Source organism: Dermacentor andersoni, chromosome 5 (assembly GCF_023375885.2).
Source record: "Dermacentor andersoni chromosome 5, qqDerAnde1_hic_scaffold, whole genome shotgun sequence".
Lineage (NCBI taxonomy): Eukaryota > Metazoa > Arthropoda > Arachnida > Ixodida > Ixodidae > Dermacentor > Dermacentor andersoni.
In genome coordinates, this window is record NC_092818.1 from 140989962 (window position 1) to 141006174 (window position 16213).

Sequence of the window (16213 nt, forward strand, 5' to 3'; positions counted from 1 at the left end):
AATCTTCAAAAAGGTGCATCACAAAAAAAGGCATGCAACTGCACCACGTGTTTATTTCGTTTTAAAATCCCTAGAATGACAAAATTGCGTAAATAGCGAGAACTGGAACATTTAGAGACGTTTAAAAGAAACAGCCATTGTCAATTTTTATGAAACTTTTATAGAATACCCAAGCAGGAGTGGTAAATCTAGTACTGCAAGAACATAATGCATTATTTTAAATGAGATAATTGAGCCTCCCTTAAGACGTATGTATGGTCATCCCAACGAAGTACCTCGTTCTAATGATAACACAAAAGAACACAGTTATACGGAATTCTACACTCATTCATTCTGTTGTAGTAAAGAAGAGTGTTTGAGGTTGTGCCTTTCTTGCCTTTTTTTTTTTTTAAATGACTTGAGCCTGAGTTTCCAGGGCTCCTGAATCCGTATTCCTGCTACCATACGTTGAGGTAGCAAGCACGCGAGAGCGCGTACGGCAGTGCCAAGAACTTTATTAGAGTGTCCTGAGGAACTTGACTGGGGGGAACCGAAGGCTCCCCAATCAAGTTGGTGGCTCCGCCCACGACGGGACAGGGGAGTGGTGACTCTCCGCGACGTCGTGGGCCCTCTGGACGGCATGTAGTTGGTTCGTGAAATCCGAGCTCTTCAGCAAGGCGTCCCACTTGGACTTGTATTGAAGGTCGGAGCCCGCGTTGTACGGGCACAGCCAGAGCATGTGGTCGAAGGAGCAGCATGCGTGACCGCATTTGGAGCACGACTGCGGGAAGTTGGGGTCTACCAACTTAGCGCTCTGGGGGTGAGGTAGGATCTCGTCTGTAAAAGCCTGAAAGTATACCGGCCTGAGCCCTGTTCAGTTTCGGGTCTGGGTGGAGGGAATTTCCTCCTGCTGTGTCTGTAATGCGACGTAATTTCGTGAAAGGTGGTAAGATGATCTTTGAAGGGGCAATCCTGTGGGAGAGCCGGACCGTTAGCTCGGGCGCGGTTTGTGAATTCACGCGCCAGGCAGTTGGCCCGCTCGTTAGGGTTGCAACCCGCTTGGTTATAGTTACATCGTTCACGTGGGCCGCGAACCAGGCTATGGTACGACATCCAGTTTCTTCTCCCGTAGTAATACGAAAGGATCTGTTGACGATGCCGGCTGCATGCTTAGAAACTAGTGCGGACGAGAAATCCCTGACCGCCGTGCGCGAGTCGGAGAAAATTGTCGCCGGGCCTTTTGCGGCTTGAAGAGCCAAAGGTATCGCGGTTTCCTCCGCCTCGTTCGCGTGTTTAGTGTAGATTGACGCGGCGCTGATTAGTGTTCCGCGCGCGTCAACGACCGAGATTGCAAACCTGTCTTCGGTGCCATATTTGGCGGCGTCGACGAAGAATGCATCTGCCCCGTAAGGATCGATTCGTCGAAGGATGGTTCTAGCCCGCGCTCTTCTGCGACCTTCGTTATATATTGGGTGGATGTTCCTCGGTACGGGCTCAACCTTTATACCTTCCCGGGCTAACTTACACGGGGTGTCTGTCGAGCGGTGCCTGTATAGGGAGTACATCAGCTTCATCAAGGATCTTAATTCCCGACTTAGTTGACGAAATCCTGGAGATCTGTGCAATAAACTGTGCTTCAATTAGTTCGTCTGTGGTATTGTGAATTGCGAGTTCAAGTAGTTTTAGCGTGCTAGCGGATTGTGGAATACCGAGTATTCTTTTGACGCCGGACCTGATGAGCATGTCGAGTTTGTTCTTTTCGATTTTGCTCCATTTGAGGTACGGTGCTGTGTAAGCAATATGACTGATGAAGAAAGCTTGGAGTAGGTTGTTCTCCTTGAGTGCCCCCCCCCCCCCCCCCCCTTTTGCTTCCGATTCTAGTGATGAGTCTTAGTATATTTTTCGCCTGCGCGCCTAGCTTGTTTAGAGTTTCTGCATTACACCCTTTGGCGTTGATTAAAAGTCCTAAAATTTTGATGGAGTTCACCCTCGGAATGGGGTGCCCTTCTCGTGTTGTAATTTCGACTGGTAGCGTTTCCATAGGCTCGAGGTTCCTAACGCCCTGCCTCGACTGTCTGTAGAGGAGGACTTCGGATTTGGTCGGTCACAGCTTGAGACCCGTGCATGTGAGAAATTCTTCCGTTACATCTATAGCCGCCTGGAGAGATTGCTCCAGATTGGCCAGATATCCCCCCGGGGACCAGATTGTGATATCGACTGCATAGATTCCGTGGCCTATTTTTGGGAGTGCGGCCAGCCTTTTGGAGAGTTTATGCATGGCGATAATTTATAGTAGCGGGGATAGGACCGAGCCCTGAGGGGTTCTGCAGTTGCCCAGTTCGTAAGGACCGCCCGAGATCGTGCCCAGTCGAAGGAAAGCTTTCCTTACCGATAGGAACGAAAGAGTGAAATTAAAGAATTTCCGCCCTGGGTTGAGATAGGAAATTTGATTCAAAATGTGTTCGTGAGCCACCTTATCAAGGCCCTTAGCGAGGTCGAGTGCAATGATGCCTCGTACGTCCCGCGTCTCGTTGTCGAATATGGATATTTTTAGGAGGAGCATTGCGTCCTGTGTGGAGAGTCCAGTCCCCTTCTAAAACCTATTAGATTATGCCTAAATATTTCCTAGTTCTCTACGTGTTCAACGATTCTATTGTGTACTGCATGTTCGGCCACTTTGCAAATGCACGATGTTAGAGATGGGACGCAGGTTATTTATGTGCTGAGGTTTCCCCGGTTTGGGGATGAGCACCACCTTGGCGGTACGCCATTCCGACGGGACCTGCCCCGAGCTCCACATCTCGTTCATCTCTTCCGTTAGGATTTCGATTGCCTTGTCGTCCAGGTTCCGGAGGAGCTTGTTGGTGATCCCGTCTGGCCCCGCGGAGGATCTACCATTTAAGTTGAAAAGTACGTCTCTGATTTCTGAAATTGTAAAGGGTTCGTCTAATTCTGGCCTGTCTAGCCCCGTGTAACCCGCTCTAGCGCTTATGCCTTGCGAATGTTCTTCCTTTACGGGTAGGTAAGCTCGCGCCAGGTTGTTGAAAATTACTTCGTTTGTGAGGTCCGAGGTGACCTGCTTATGTATAAGCCTATCAACGGCGAGATTTAACGCATTCCTGGACTGTTTGTCGTTGAGGAGGCTTTTAAGCAGATTCCACTTACTACCTCTTCTCATGCGATCGTCCGTTTCGTTGCACGTCTCGTCCCACTGTTGCAGGGCCAGTTGTCTGGAATACCACTCTATTTACTTGTTTAGTGACGTTAGTGGTGCTCGTAGTCGGCGATATAATTTCTGCATTTTCCACCTCTCCCTAAGAGCGTGTTTAGCCTCCAGGATATGCGCTAACCGCGAGTCCATTTTGGGATTTTTTTAAAGACCAGTCGGGGGAGCCTATTTCCGGCATTGATCTCTGTAGCAACATCTAATATCTGAAACGCTCCCTCTGTAGATGAACGACGCACCGGCTAATTGGGAAAGCGCGACGACGCCACTGCAGTTGATGAGGAGGAAAAGGAGGAGGAGGAAAAGAGATAAGAAGAAGGCAGGGAGGTTAACCAGAATCATGTCCGGTTGGCTACCCTACACCGGGGGAAAGGGAAAGGGGAAAACAAAGATAACAGGGAGAGAGAGGAGGGAAGGAAAGAAGGAAATTGCAGTGAGTTCGCTGACGTGTGTGGCCTTACAGAAATTGCATTAATAGTCAGAGTTGGTCGCACAAGCCCGTCGTCCTTAAGAAGCACAAAAGTGCCTCAGTTGATGAGGACAGTCGCAAAACGGTAACGGCATAGCATGTAATAGTAACAGTGACACTGTGTAACGCTGTGTAACAGTGGCATGGCGCACAGAGTACTTTCAAAATACAAGGAAAACCCAACATTGTAGTGCAGTTCATTGCTTGGCTCGTGCACAACCGGGTTGTTTAGACAGCCAAGAGGAAGAGGTTGGCCACCCGACACAGTGGCGCAGTGGCTTTGGCGTCACGCTGTTTTAGGGCCGAGCGTGCGGTATCAAATCCCGGCCGCGGCAGACGCATTTCTATAGGGGCGAAGTGCAAAAACGCCCGTAAACCGTGCGTTGGGCTCACCTTAAAGAACCCCAGGCGGTCAAAATTAATCTGGAGTCTCCCACTACGCAATGCATAATCATATCATGGCTTTGGCACGTAAGACCCCAGCAGTAACAGGTTAGCTGCAGCTACTGACTTTTCCTTACAAGATGAGTGCTGTCCCTATTAATGAAAACGAGGTCCATAGGCAAGGCCATTCAAACACGCTAGAAAACATAGTGGATGTCCTCTTGGGCTTCTCAAGGAAAGATCCTGTTGTGCAAGCCAAAAAATTCGCGATGAATTCACGTCACATGTGAAGCTGACCTTGCGTAGGTTGCGAGACCAACATCGTCATGTATTAAAAGAATTACTTACCTTCAGCATATGAGTGCTTAGTATAACAAGAAGTACAGCTTTAAAGCTGTTAAATCACTGTAACGTTCGTAGCTTAAACGAAAACATCTGTACAAGTGTTTAACGTCAACAGTCACCGGTCGAATATATATATATATATATATATATATATATATATATATATATAATAGTTGCAAATAGTTCTGCCACGGTGGAAGATGTCTCTCGGGATAATTTAAATGTTTGCTCTAGCGCTAAGTGTGGAATGACGAATGCTGAAGTCGAGGAATTTTTATGACGCGAACCATCTGTATACACGTGGATGTACTGGGGATATAATGAATAAATTTGGAAGAGTGCCAGTTGCTGTGCGGCTACCATGAACATGTCTTTCTTATATCTAAACCCGTCGACCGACAATTCTATTTTAGGACATGCTCACATCCAGGGAGGGTAACCAACATCCACTTTGCGTAATTCAAATCTTGGTAATAATGCTTTATGTCCTCGAACAACATCGTGAATTTGCTTTTGTTGCTTTCGGTAAGCGCAAGGTTTAATGGATGCTTCTCGCATTGGGTTAAGATGCGATAAATATGTCAGCATGTTTCAACCGTTCGTATGACTGGAAATGGGGGGTGACGAGCTTCAGCAATTACTAAAGAACTCGAGGTAGCCTGCGGAACCCCAAGACACACTCGCAGCCCCCTTGCCAGTAAACGTTGAAGACGTTCCTCAGAAGTTTGCGATAAACAATGTAGAATAGGTGCCGAATAAGCAATCTTTTGTTTTATGAGGGCGTTATGAACTTGTAATAGTGAAGAGACTGATCCCCCCCACGTTGTGCCAGCGAGTCGTCAAAGTAATTGAGAAGCATTGGTATCTACTTCTCAATTGCGCGGATGTGTGATGCCCATGTCAGCTGGCGGTCAAGAATAACTCAATAAATTTATGCTCTTTCACGAACATCAAAGTTTGCCCATTAAGCGTAAGTTCGAAATTATTCAGCTGTCGTCTAGCGAAAGGAAGTGCGGCTGTCTTTGCGTATGAAACAGTCATGCCTCTTTCTTTTAAAAAGGTGTCGATACTATCAAGACCCTCTTGCAGCCTTGTTTGAATGTCTTGTATATGAGATCCAGAGGCCCATATGCAAATGTCATCTGCGTACAGAGAATACTGTAGACCAGACGGGAGTTCTTGTAGTAAGGCTGCCATGACAAAGTTGAATAAAAACGGACTGAGAGCACTGCCCTGCGGAACGCCCTGCGTGATGCTGTGATAATTACTCTCTCCTTCGAGTGTTTCCATAAATATCTTTGTTTCAAAAAATTTGATACCCATCGCACTGTTCGACCATGTAGGCCAAGCTCTAACATACCAGCAAGGACGTGTGTGTGACTTAGTGTCGAATGCTCTTTGGATGTCCAAGAATACTGCTACTGTCAGTTCCGCAGATTCGTTCATGTTCGACGCATGTGGCTATGTCTAATACTGCATCCATTGTACACCGACTTTGTCGAAAACCGGTCATGTGGTTGGAAAGCAAATTAGTGTGTTCACACCACAATTGCAGTCGACTGTCTACCATCTTCTCTATTAGTTTGCAAAAATAGCTTGTGAGACTGACGGGTCGGTAGGAGTCAAGAAAAAAGGGAGTCTTTCCTGGTTTCAGTACTGGAATTATCCGAGCTAATTTCCATGAATCTGAAAGAGTCTCTCTTATCCAGATATCATTAAATATCTCCAAAAGAGCCATTCTTCCTGCTGAACCTAGGTTCTTAAACATCCCATTGTAACACCATCTGGGCCTGCGGTTGTCTTTGTACGGCATGACGAAAGAGCACATTTCAATTCATTTAAACTAAACTCACAGTCAAGTTGAGGATGTTGTGACATAAAGCACGCACGAACCTTCTGTTCTGCTAGTGTTGTCGAACTTATAAATTGTAGGCAAATAAACGGAATTCCTGGTCTGGATATAAGTAGACAGAATTCGTCAGCAACAGATGTTTCCGGAGTGCTTCGAGCTACGGCAAGGGCTCGGAAAGGATGGCTCTGGGCAACTGGACCACTAAAAGATCGGACAACTGACCATATTCTGGGAACTGGAGTAAACGGAGACAACGAAGCGCAGTATTCTCGCCGTCTTCTCGTACCTAGTTTTTGTAAGCGTCTGCGCGAAGTTGACTGAACTTTCTGTGCCGTCTTGCAGTCATCCAGTTTCCCACTGCGGCGGTAAGCATGTTCTGCGCGTCTTCTAATCGCTCTTAGACATTCATATTCCCCATCAACTACAGCGTATTGATTTGGAACAATAGCTTGCTTTGTGCAGATCTTGTAAGGCTCACACGATATATTTGCAAAACTTTGAAAGTTCGGATTTTCGCCCAATGAGTTACTTAAGTAATGCCATGAGAAGCCAACAAACACTGACACCAAGGACAACATAGGGGAAATTAATTGCCCTTAATTAATGAAATAAAGAAACGGTAAATTATTGGAAATTAAAGTGGATGAAAAAACAACTTGCCGCAGGTGGGAACCGAACCCTCAACTTTCGCATTTGCCTGATCTGCCCGAGCGTTGCCTGATCATGCCTGATCTTTAGCACATAGGTATCCCACGGGATGTCTGTTCTCTCTGGACAACAGCAAAGTCTCAACACAGCACTGATTCTTCGAAGAAAACAGAAAATAATAGCTCACCGAAGAAGCAGCGGCCGCTTGGTGGGACTTCTTCTTCTCCCATTTACTTGTTATTATATTTGTAAATATGCCAATTAGGCAGATGTAGAGAATCGCAAGACACGTCACTGTGATGCGCTTCCAGCAAGGTGCACATCGCTTGCTGACTTTTTCCGGCAAATAGAGAGAGCCCACAATTTACGAAAAGAAGAAGTGCCATTTTCGCCCAAAAGGGCGAAGCTTTGACAACAATAGCAAGACTTAGCGCTGCGCATGGACTCTCGTTTGGGGTTTCTATTTTGGGCTTCAGCCAATGGGATGTTTGCTCCGCAGTGCAGGAATTTCTTATGAGCTCCAATGGAATGGAACTGTTAAATTTGAATACTAATTCTCCTTTTTTTCGATGCTTTTCGATTATTATTGATTCTTTCTACCATTATTGCTTTCACCTTAAAACATAATTTCACCTTCAAGCAGAGCTTGCCCTACAGCAGTCTTGTGGTTATAGCTTGGTGTAATCCACCCATTTCTTGACAAATTTCCTATAGTAGGCATGAGCCACCGGTTTTCAATTCAATTAATTTCAATTTCAATTATTTCAAAATTCAATTTATTTAGCTTTCTACGAAAGAAAGCAGCAGTCACAAGAGGCTAATATATAGAGTATATAGCTTTATGAGACGACTGCCCCCTCCAAATGACAGCAACGGGCAGTTCGCAGAACAAAACAGAATACGTAGAGACGTTACAATGAGAGTTGAAATTTCTTGAACACAGAAGTGGCAGGCTTTATGTCTATCAGGCAACTTTAGCGCAATGAAACAAAGTCTACAACAAATTCTACAGAAATAGATAGCGCGACAATGTAATATAGTAACATATGAAACAGTTCAACAATTAAAAGGACGAAAGAAAAATAATTGAACATTTCGGCAAAACCAAGAAAAAATAGAAATATTTGTTATAAGAACATGTCACGAACTTCTTGCAGTGGTATGTTTACAAGGTCGAGTCCATTTTGTTGTTGCAAGTTATTTAACAGCGGGGGTAACCGGTATCGAATCATTTATTTTGCGTAGTTTGTAGGACACCATATTACATGCCATAGTTCCAGATTACGAGTGTCATATACAACTCTGATTCTTTCAAGATTGACAAGAATTTGCAATGCAGCGTCTTTCTTCTTTATATATACATAACTTATAGCAGCGAGAAGGCTTACTTTCATAAAGTGAAGGAAGTTTATTGTCTGTAACTTCGCAAATAATTCGGGTGTGAGACAAACACGGCATTTTGTAAACTAATCTAATTATTCGCTTTTCTAACAGTAACGACGACACCTCAAACGATGTTCAATCTATCCGTCAATGCGACATACTGGCGCGACGGAGCAGACAAGGCAATTACTACTGCTGGGTAGAAGGCATTCAATGGCCTGGCAGCCACGAAACGTCTCTTGCATGCGGTAAATTCTTGTTGATGTTCTATTCCGCCTGTTGAGGTAAGCATTGGCGGCCTAATTGCTAGAGTATTGGCCTTCCGTACTACAGAGCTTCTTTTTCAAATCCGGCTGTCGGTCAATTTTATTATTTGTGGTGGTGTGCAGAGCCATGCCGCGGCAAGACTAGCAGAGGCCAACCGACTCTCTCTCTCTCTCTTGCACACAAACACACACACACTTTGGCATGCAATTATTTAATTAGTGATGATCTAACTTTTACTTGTTCTAATTGTGAAATGTCAGTTTTGGCGGTTGTGGTGAATCACAAGTCAAAATGAGGTGCTTCTGGCAAGGTACACATAGCACCTTTGCATTTACCGGCAAAAGAAGAAAGCCCACGCAAAATATGAAAGAATACCGCGTGACTGAGCGCCCGCACGCTTGGAATAGCAGCGCCACCAAACTTTGGGAAAGCAAGCTGTTCATCTCAGGCTCGCCCTTCAAGGCAGTGCACTTCCTTGATCTTCATAACCATGCAATATTCACCCGCTACTGTTTCGCGCGTTGTGGAAAGAACACATCTCGGTCCGCCATTAGTCCTTGCACCCTCCGCAGATTACTTCCAAGATGCGGTGCGTGGGTTGCGCATGCGCTCAGCCACGCGGAATGTTATGCGCAGCTACGACCGGGCTAGAGGACGAGAAGCACGCTCAGGTGACCCCCCCCCCCCCCCACTCAGTGCGCGCACGTGACTTGACCGCCAGCATTAGGCGCACTGGAAGACGGCGCGCATCAAGTCACCATCCTTTCGGCTAACCCTTGCACGCTTTCCCTCGCATCCACAGCATATGGCGCGCGATAGGGTCTTATCGCAAATGGACTTCGTGCGGAACACCACGGCAACGGCGACGGCCAAATTTCGCCTCGAGTGCACATACAACTGCTATCGCAATAAAAACACCATCCGCTTCTGAGCACTGGAGTGCCGTGGGTACATAACAGAAAGTGCGATTTGAGAACTAAAAATGCGCTTACTTATTTTTTAGACAGAAGCAATAAAATTAAGCAGAAATATAACACATTCAAACAAACACTCGCATATGTAAAATGGCGCTGTGTGGAAGCACTTCAGCGCTGGAAGAGTTCAGTCTAAGACACTGGAAGCGTCTTCTCCTGGTGGCAGGTTTCTGCCCGAAAGCAAGCTGTACAGGTGTGAAGTTGAAGTCAGTTACTGTGACTGTGATAGCATTGTCACAGCGGCGGGTTGACTCTTCAACCTTGACGTCCGCTGCCGCGCGCAGGACCTCGCTGTGTAACTCGGCGGTTCTGGAATTTCATCCGTTTCGGGGCGATCCTGCACGGGGCTGGCTGCAAATCGATGACTCCTTGAGTGACTGTCAGGGTTGGCCCGACAGTGTAAAGTGATCGTATGTGCGCGAGTAGTTAACATACCGTTAAACAAGAGTAGCGCATTCCTCTTGCACATGTTCGTGCATTGCTGCACTTATGCATGCTCAAGTGGTGGCTACGTTAGCGAATGCGCTAAAGGTAAGGAGCCTCTAAAAACACTAGAACCAATCAACATTAATGCAATTACAGAACCATTTAAAAGTAACACTCCTTTGCTGTCATTATTTCAAAGTATTCATGGTAATTTTTAGACTCAAATGTTCCTCTGAATCTGTACACCAAAATTTAAACTTTATTAAATATCAAACAAATACACAATGCAATATAAACATACCAGGACGTCAGGACGTACCAGGAACTGTCAGGACGTTGAACGTTACGTAATTCATATGCGCAATGTGGTAACTGAGAATGTAGTCATTAGTTAAATGCATTTGAATCAATGAAAAGTGGCTAAATTATTTCAGACAGAGCAACCATATGAATGTAGTGCCTAGTAATGAGAAATAGGTTTTCGCCATTACCATACGAAAAGCAGTGACTGCATTTCTTTCAATTTTTACTACAGCTATTGGGGTGCAAATTCCGCTTACAGGCTACCATCCCACTGCTGCACGCACTTGTGGCTAACCTGCCATCGAAGGAGCTGTAAATCCTAATTCAGGTCACAAACAATCTGCTTGCAGATTGTACTTGTGTAATATGGCTAAATATGTGCTTGCTAAATTACACCTGCTAAATTCATTTCACGGAGTACATTAAATTTAGGCTAATCATGAATATCTAGGACAAGCGTTCCTCCTTTCTGGCTTTTTTGAATGTTAATCTTGCTCGCAGACAAAACACCCTCACACAAACGTTCCGACGGTGGTTGCACTAAAATCACAGTTTCGTCCGAAAGGCGAACCATTATTGCGATAGCAAATTATTAGACAGTTATACGAAGCAAGCCTAGACGTCTTATCAGCTGCATAGACTGCTTTAGGTATTTCGTTACCAACTAAATTAACAAGCACGTTGTCACACGCCGCACAGTTAAACGCGAATACATACCACTCGATGGCCCCGGACACTCGCTGTCAGAACGCTGGCGCTATGCAGAGCAAAAGCTGCAGCGGCGAGCGAATTCCCCTTCGTGCTGCCTTTCGTTTCAACGCGAACTATATACTCCGTTTCATACATCAGGTGCAACGCTATGGAGGCTAGAGATACTTTTTGCAGTGGCTGCGTTCGCACTTAGAAATAGCTCGGTGTTTCTTGACCCGATTTTTGTGAAAATTTTCTTTATATAAGCTGTTTTGAATGAAAAAAAAAATTACTCTTAAAAACAAACGAACCGTGTACTCATATGGCTGGTAACACGTTGGTTTAAATCAATTTGCTTTTCGTTGTTTCTTTTCGTTGCCTGTCGCGGCAGCCTCACGTACATGCTAGCGCGAGCACACGCCTCCGGGCGCTCAGCGAAGCATAGACGGGAACGCGCGGAGTGATAAATTTTGGTGACCGGACTCCTCGCTAAGCTTCCACAGCATTGCACCTAACGCATGGAAGGGAGTATAGGGGCACGAGAACACAGCGCACACGAGGCCATAATCTATCCCAGGTCCGCTAGCCGTCGAACAGGCTGCTTCCAAGATAGGACCCGCGCTTTCGTCGCAGCTGGAGTAGAAGAGGAGACGCGCACTAACCTGCCCCCTTTACCCCCACCTCGCTCCTAGCGAGCACATACCCCCTCCTCCCCTTGCGCGTGTGAGAAGACTGCGTTCGCCCTTCCCACCTTCCACCCTCGCGAGGGCGAGAAGACAACCACGCATAAAGCCCCCATCTTCGGCTCAAACTCGCAACCTATCGCTCACTCCTACAGCACCGCGCGCCGCGATGTTATCGCACTTGCACTTTATGTGGAACACCACGGCGACGCCGACGTCGCAATTCGCCTGGACTGTCCATATATTTGATATGGCAATAATATGAAAATAAAACATTAAGAAAACCTACAGAGGTACAATAAGCCAGGATGCCTTTACCTCTTAACACTTTATCAATCAACCAATATATGTCAGCACTGGCAACTGAACCATGGCCGTAAGATTACAGTGTCACATGTAGAAGGTGCAACGCTACACAAGGTATTCTTAAAAAGCCCACTTCAACTGCTCTGTAGAGGACTTGGCTGATTTTAGCATGTCATCGTTCTAACCACTTGTTTATTTCAGGAAATTATATCGCCTGAATGCACGCATTGACATTACAATACCATTGTTTATGTACAGTCGGTGCCACCCTTGTGTAGAGCGAGGGAACGGCGGCCGCCGGGTTGCTCCTCAGCCAGCCAGCGACGTCTAACGGTAGTGGTTGGGCCCGAGATTATATGCGTCGACTGCGCGTGCCCAGGCACTTCTTATCTCGAGCCCATAAGCTACCGATAGACGTCGCTGGCTGCCTCCGGAGCGGCCTGGCGGCCGCCGTTCCCTCGCTCTACACAAGGGTGACGCCGACTCTGCTCTATGAATTGCTCTAGAGTTACAAAGTTTGAGGACTGGCTGTTTCATGAAGCAGCCGTTGCTATTTTAGAGCAGCTACTGCTACGACTTCCTTGGACTCGCATGTCCATAGGCCCTGCCACATATCTAGCCATACCAGGCAACCGTGCGTAACAGTCTGCGTTCACACAGTTGATTATTCAATGTTGCAATTCCTCTAGCCCTGTACGTTAACCTGTTCAAGTGAACGACTATCATTCCCTGAAGCAGGCTTTTAAGGTACGGTCAACTTGGATTAAGTCACATTGTCAGGCAAACAGATATTCTTTCAGTTCTTTGAAGTGGAACAAAATGTTAGTTAAACACATCCATGATTTTAACCTGGACAGTCACATATTAGCATAAATTATTTTTTACGGATCACTACGCCGCACGAAACCATCCCAACTTGCCCAGCAACAAGTATTTTTGAGAGATACATATAACTAGTACTTAATTATTTTCATTTAAAGGCAACCAGGCGGATGCTGCCATTTTGCTGCCATACTCATCGACATAACCAGCCAGCTTGAATATAAAAAATTGGCACGTCTTGACTATTTCCGTTTTGCATCTACGGGGCTGGTTGTCAGCCCTATGAAGCCAATAATGCTTAATTACCGGGAACCTTAACGTAATTTGTTTGTATTTAAGCAGTTTCGAGAAATGAATTAACAACAGACCAAGTGATTCAAACATGTTTGAAGAATTCCGTGTTTCGTCTAGTCCAACTACACAAAAACGGCATCGTCCAACATGCAAGGCGAAACATGGTTACAACTTGTTCTACAATCCTTGTGGAACTTTGCAGTCAGTGACTCCGGAACCTGGGGTGCAGGGAGGAGAGGGGGGGTCGAGCCCCTTCCCCCCCCCCCTCCCGGAGTTTTTCCTTACGGGGCTCAGTTGCCCCGCTCCCTCTGTATTTCATCCCTGATGCCTCTTGCTTGTCTGCTGCCTGTTGCCGACTTGTCGAATAAACAAAAAAACTGGTCATCAATTAACCCCTTACCGTGTCCCTCATGTTATCTACCCCTTTCTCTCCGACGCTGCCGAGTCTGCACAGGTGTCGTCGCCATGGCTACGACACCTGTGCACGTAGCCTACGTTTCTGTTGTTTAACGTCACGCGCGTCTGAGGTGTCGGCGCGGCTGCAGCAGCGGTTGCGGCAGGTGCACGGGAGGTGCGGTGACCGCGGCTCTCCACCAATAAGTTGGCGGAGTGCTTGAAGCTTGCTTCACCTCCGCCGCGGGTCGGCCGATATTGCACTATCTCCGGGACCGGTCCACACGTTACTGTCCACGTGCCGTGACACGGACCTAAGCGTGACAGGGTGTGCACATTTTCTAAAATTATCAGATGAAGCGCGCACATAATTAGTGTTTATATAGGCTATTATAGAGCAATTAGCTGCAGCAGTCGTGTAGGCTAAATGTACTTCAGTGCACGGGATGCATGACGACAAAATATTTCATGAATGATATGAGTGTAACATCTCATGAACTTTTTTTGCAAATAAAATATAGAAAGCGCAACGTTTTTTCTTTCAACAACTAAAGAAGAAAAACAATACAAAAATACTGCCGTTTCCTCCCCTGCGCTGACCGTGTGTCAGCTTCCCACAGGAAATACCTCCGGAGTCACTGTTTGCACTGCTGAAAGAAATTATCATCTGAGCTCAGTGCTAGTCATGGCAGGATAGTCAATGAAAGTCCGGCAAAGAAGACCTTCAGCGGTAAAGCAGAATGAGAGTGTGTAAAAAAAAAGAGAGAGAGAGATGAGTGCAAGATCTCTGAGGCGATGCCGCTACTCACTAGAGGTAATCTTCTTGAAGACCTTTTTGGCCAAAAAGTCTTGAAACCGTTCTGCATAAAAGCTGGGCATCTGCACTGATATGCTGTCCTGCACAGGCAGAGAATCAACGGTGAAGCTAATTGGTAGGATTTAAATTCGAAAACACAGCCCGTTCATGTGTTTAGAATGCGCTCTTGAGCTTTTTCAGGGTGTCTGCTACGCTGGAATTTTCAAATTCATCTGTTTTGCCTGGTTTTCTCTGACTCGATCTTTGATGAAAATTCCATACCACTACATGACAATGAGTGTTCAAGGGAAAAGAAAAATTGGGGACTGATAGCTTGCGAAGTTACTGCGCCAGCCAGTAATATTTAGCAACTACTACCAATTAGCCCTAAATGTGTTATGCACTATCAGATTTGACTGAATTATTTATTTCATAATATGCCAACCACCCAGCCAGGCTTATACTGTAGAAACCAGCGCGTGAAAACCAACCAACCAGCGTGAAAATGCAATTCTTTCGCGACTTTTCCGGAACTGATCAAATCCATAAGAAGCACAGGTGGCTTTTCCAAGTTTTACTTAATGGCAGGCATCCTATCTTTTTATTTCCTGAGTAGATGACGAAATTTGCAAAATGAATGTGTTGAGTTAAAACATGCCGCTCATTCTCTTTAAACTTTATATATGAGTAGGTTTTGATTAAACTTGACACTGCCTGTATATATAAATGTGCTAAATTATATACAAATACCCAATGAAATTCTGAGTATTAATTTGTACTGACGGTTAACTTAAACAGCTTGGTTGGTTCTAGCAAGGTTGTATGTATTTGAACAGGCGAGAACTCAAGTAGATGTCAGCTACACAAACCATACAATGGTTTCCTTGGACAAATTTGGTTGCCTTCCACGGACCACCTTTCGTAAAAACCCAAGCCAAAGGCGAATGTTTGATGCGCCGCATGCCATCATAACGTTGCACACCGTAAAAAATTGCTGGCTCTCTCGTATAACCTAGAGAGACGTAAGAATGAAATGGCAACCGGCAATGTAGATTGGTTGAAGATACGTAGCCACAATATTAAAATGGGTGTAGTGCATGTTCGCCACGGCACACCCCACCACACCGCACCACGCCATACTGTACACTGGTCGCTTCCCAGCTAGAAGAAGAAAACCGGCTGAAGGCGGCACTACAGGCAGCGAAAGACGCCAGGGAGACAGAGCGCACTGCCAAGCTAGAAGGCGAATGAATTGAATTCTGGGGTTTTACGTGCCAAAACCACGACCCCATCGTGAGGCACGCCGTAGTGGGGGATTCCGGATTAATTTTGACGAATATTTAACCTGTCACAAATGTACGGGACACGGGCGTTTTTGCATTGCGCCTCCATCGAAATGCGGCCACCGCGGCAGGGATTTGGTGCAGCGACCTTGTGATTAGCAGCGCAATACCACACGGGCTAAGCTACGGTGGTTACTAGCCACCGTAGCTAAGCCATCGCGGCGTGTAAAAGCGCCTGAAGGAGGCGCCACGCAGCGTGGCGCCATCTCTCGAGGCGACGCGAAATCCGCGCCGCGGAACTCACGGAGCGCTGGCGTTCGAACGAGTGAAGGCAACCCTGTCTCAGCGCCAAAAGATGACAATGAAGTGTGTGGTGCCCTGTATCTGACTCTTGCACGTCGATATTGGAAATGACAAATTTTCAGCGTACTAGAAGCTACAGTTTGAGTGGTATTGTGAACAAACATTAGGAAGAACTCGGGAGCAACATTTTTTGTAACTTGTTTGGGCAGCAACTAGCGTATGTAATGCGGTCCTGTACAAAGAGTTCGTGACCAGAGACAGCTTTTTCTCACGTTTTGAATGGTTGCCCAAATGACCTCACTTTGTATTTGCAACTTGCCCGGATAACGGCTCTCGCTTTTGGCTCAAGGTCACTTGAAGGTGGCTGACAACGGGAGCTGACAGCAT

The 16213-nt window shown here is 46.2% G+C and overlaps 1 protein-coding gene across 1 annotated transcript in view; it reads right to left on the reverse strand.

The window, feature by feature from the left end:
* Positions 1-7726: 7726 nt before the first annotated feature.
* The window catches only part of LOC126532105 (phosphatidylinositol 4-phosphate 5-kinase type-1 sktl-like), a 32502-nt gene continuing 24015 nt past the window's right edge, over positions 7727-16213 (reverse strand). Inside the window, exons 10-11 of the mRNA XM_055071061.2 lie at positions 14254-14341; positions 7727-9878 (exon numbers count right to left, since the gene is read on the reverse strand). Coding sequence (XP_054927036.2) covers positions 9739-9878; positions 14254-14341 — 228 coding nt within the window. The 3' untranslated portion in view covers positions 7727-9738. The remainder of the gene's footprint in view (positions 9879-14253; positions 14342-16213) is intronic.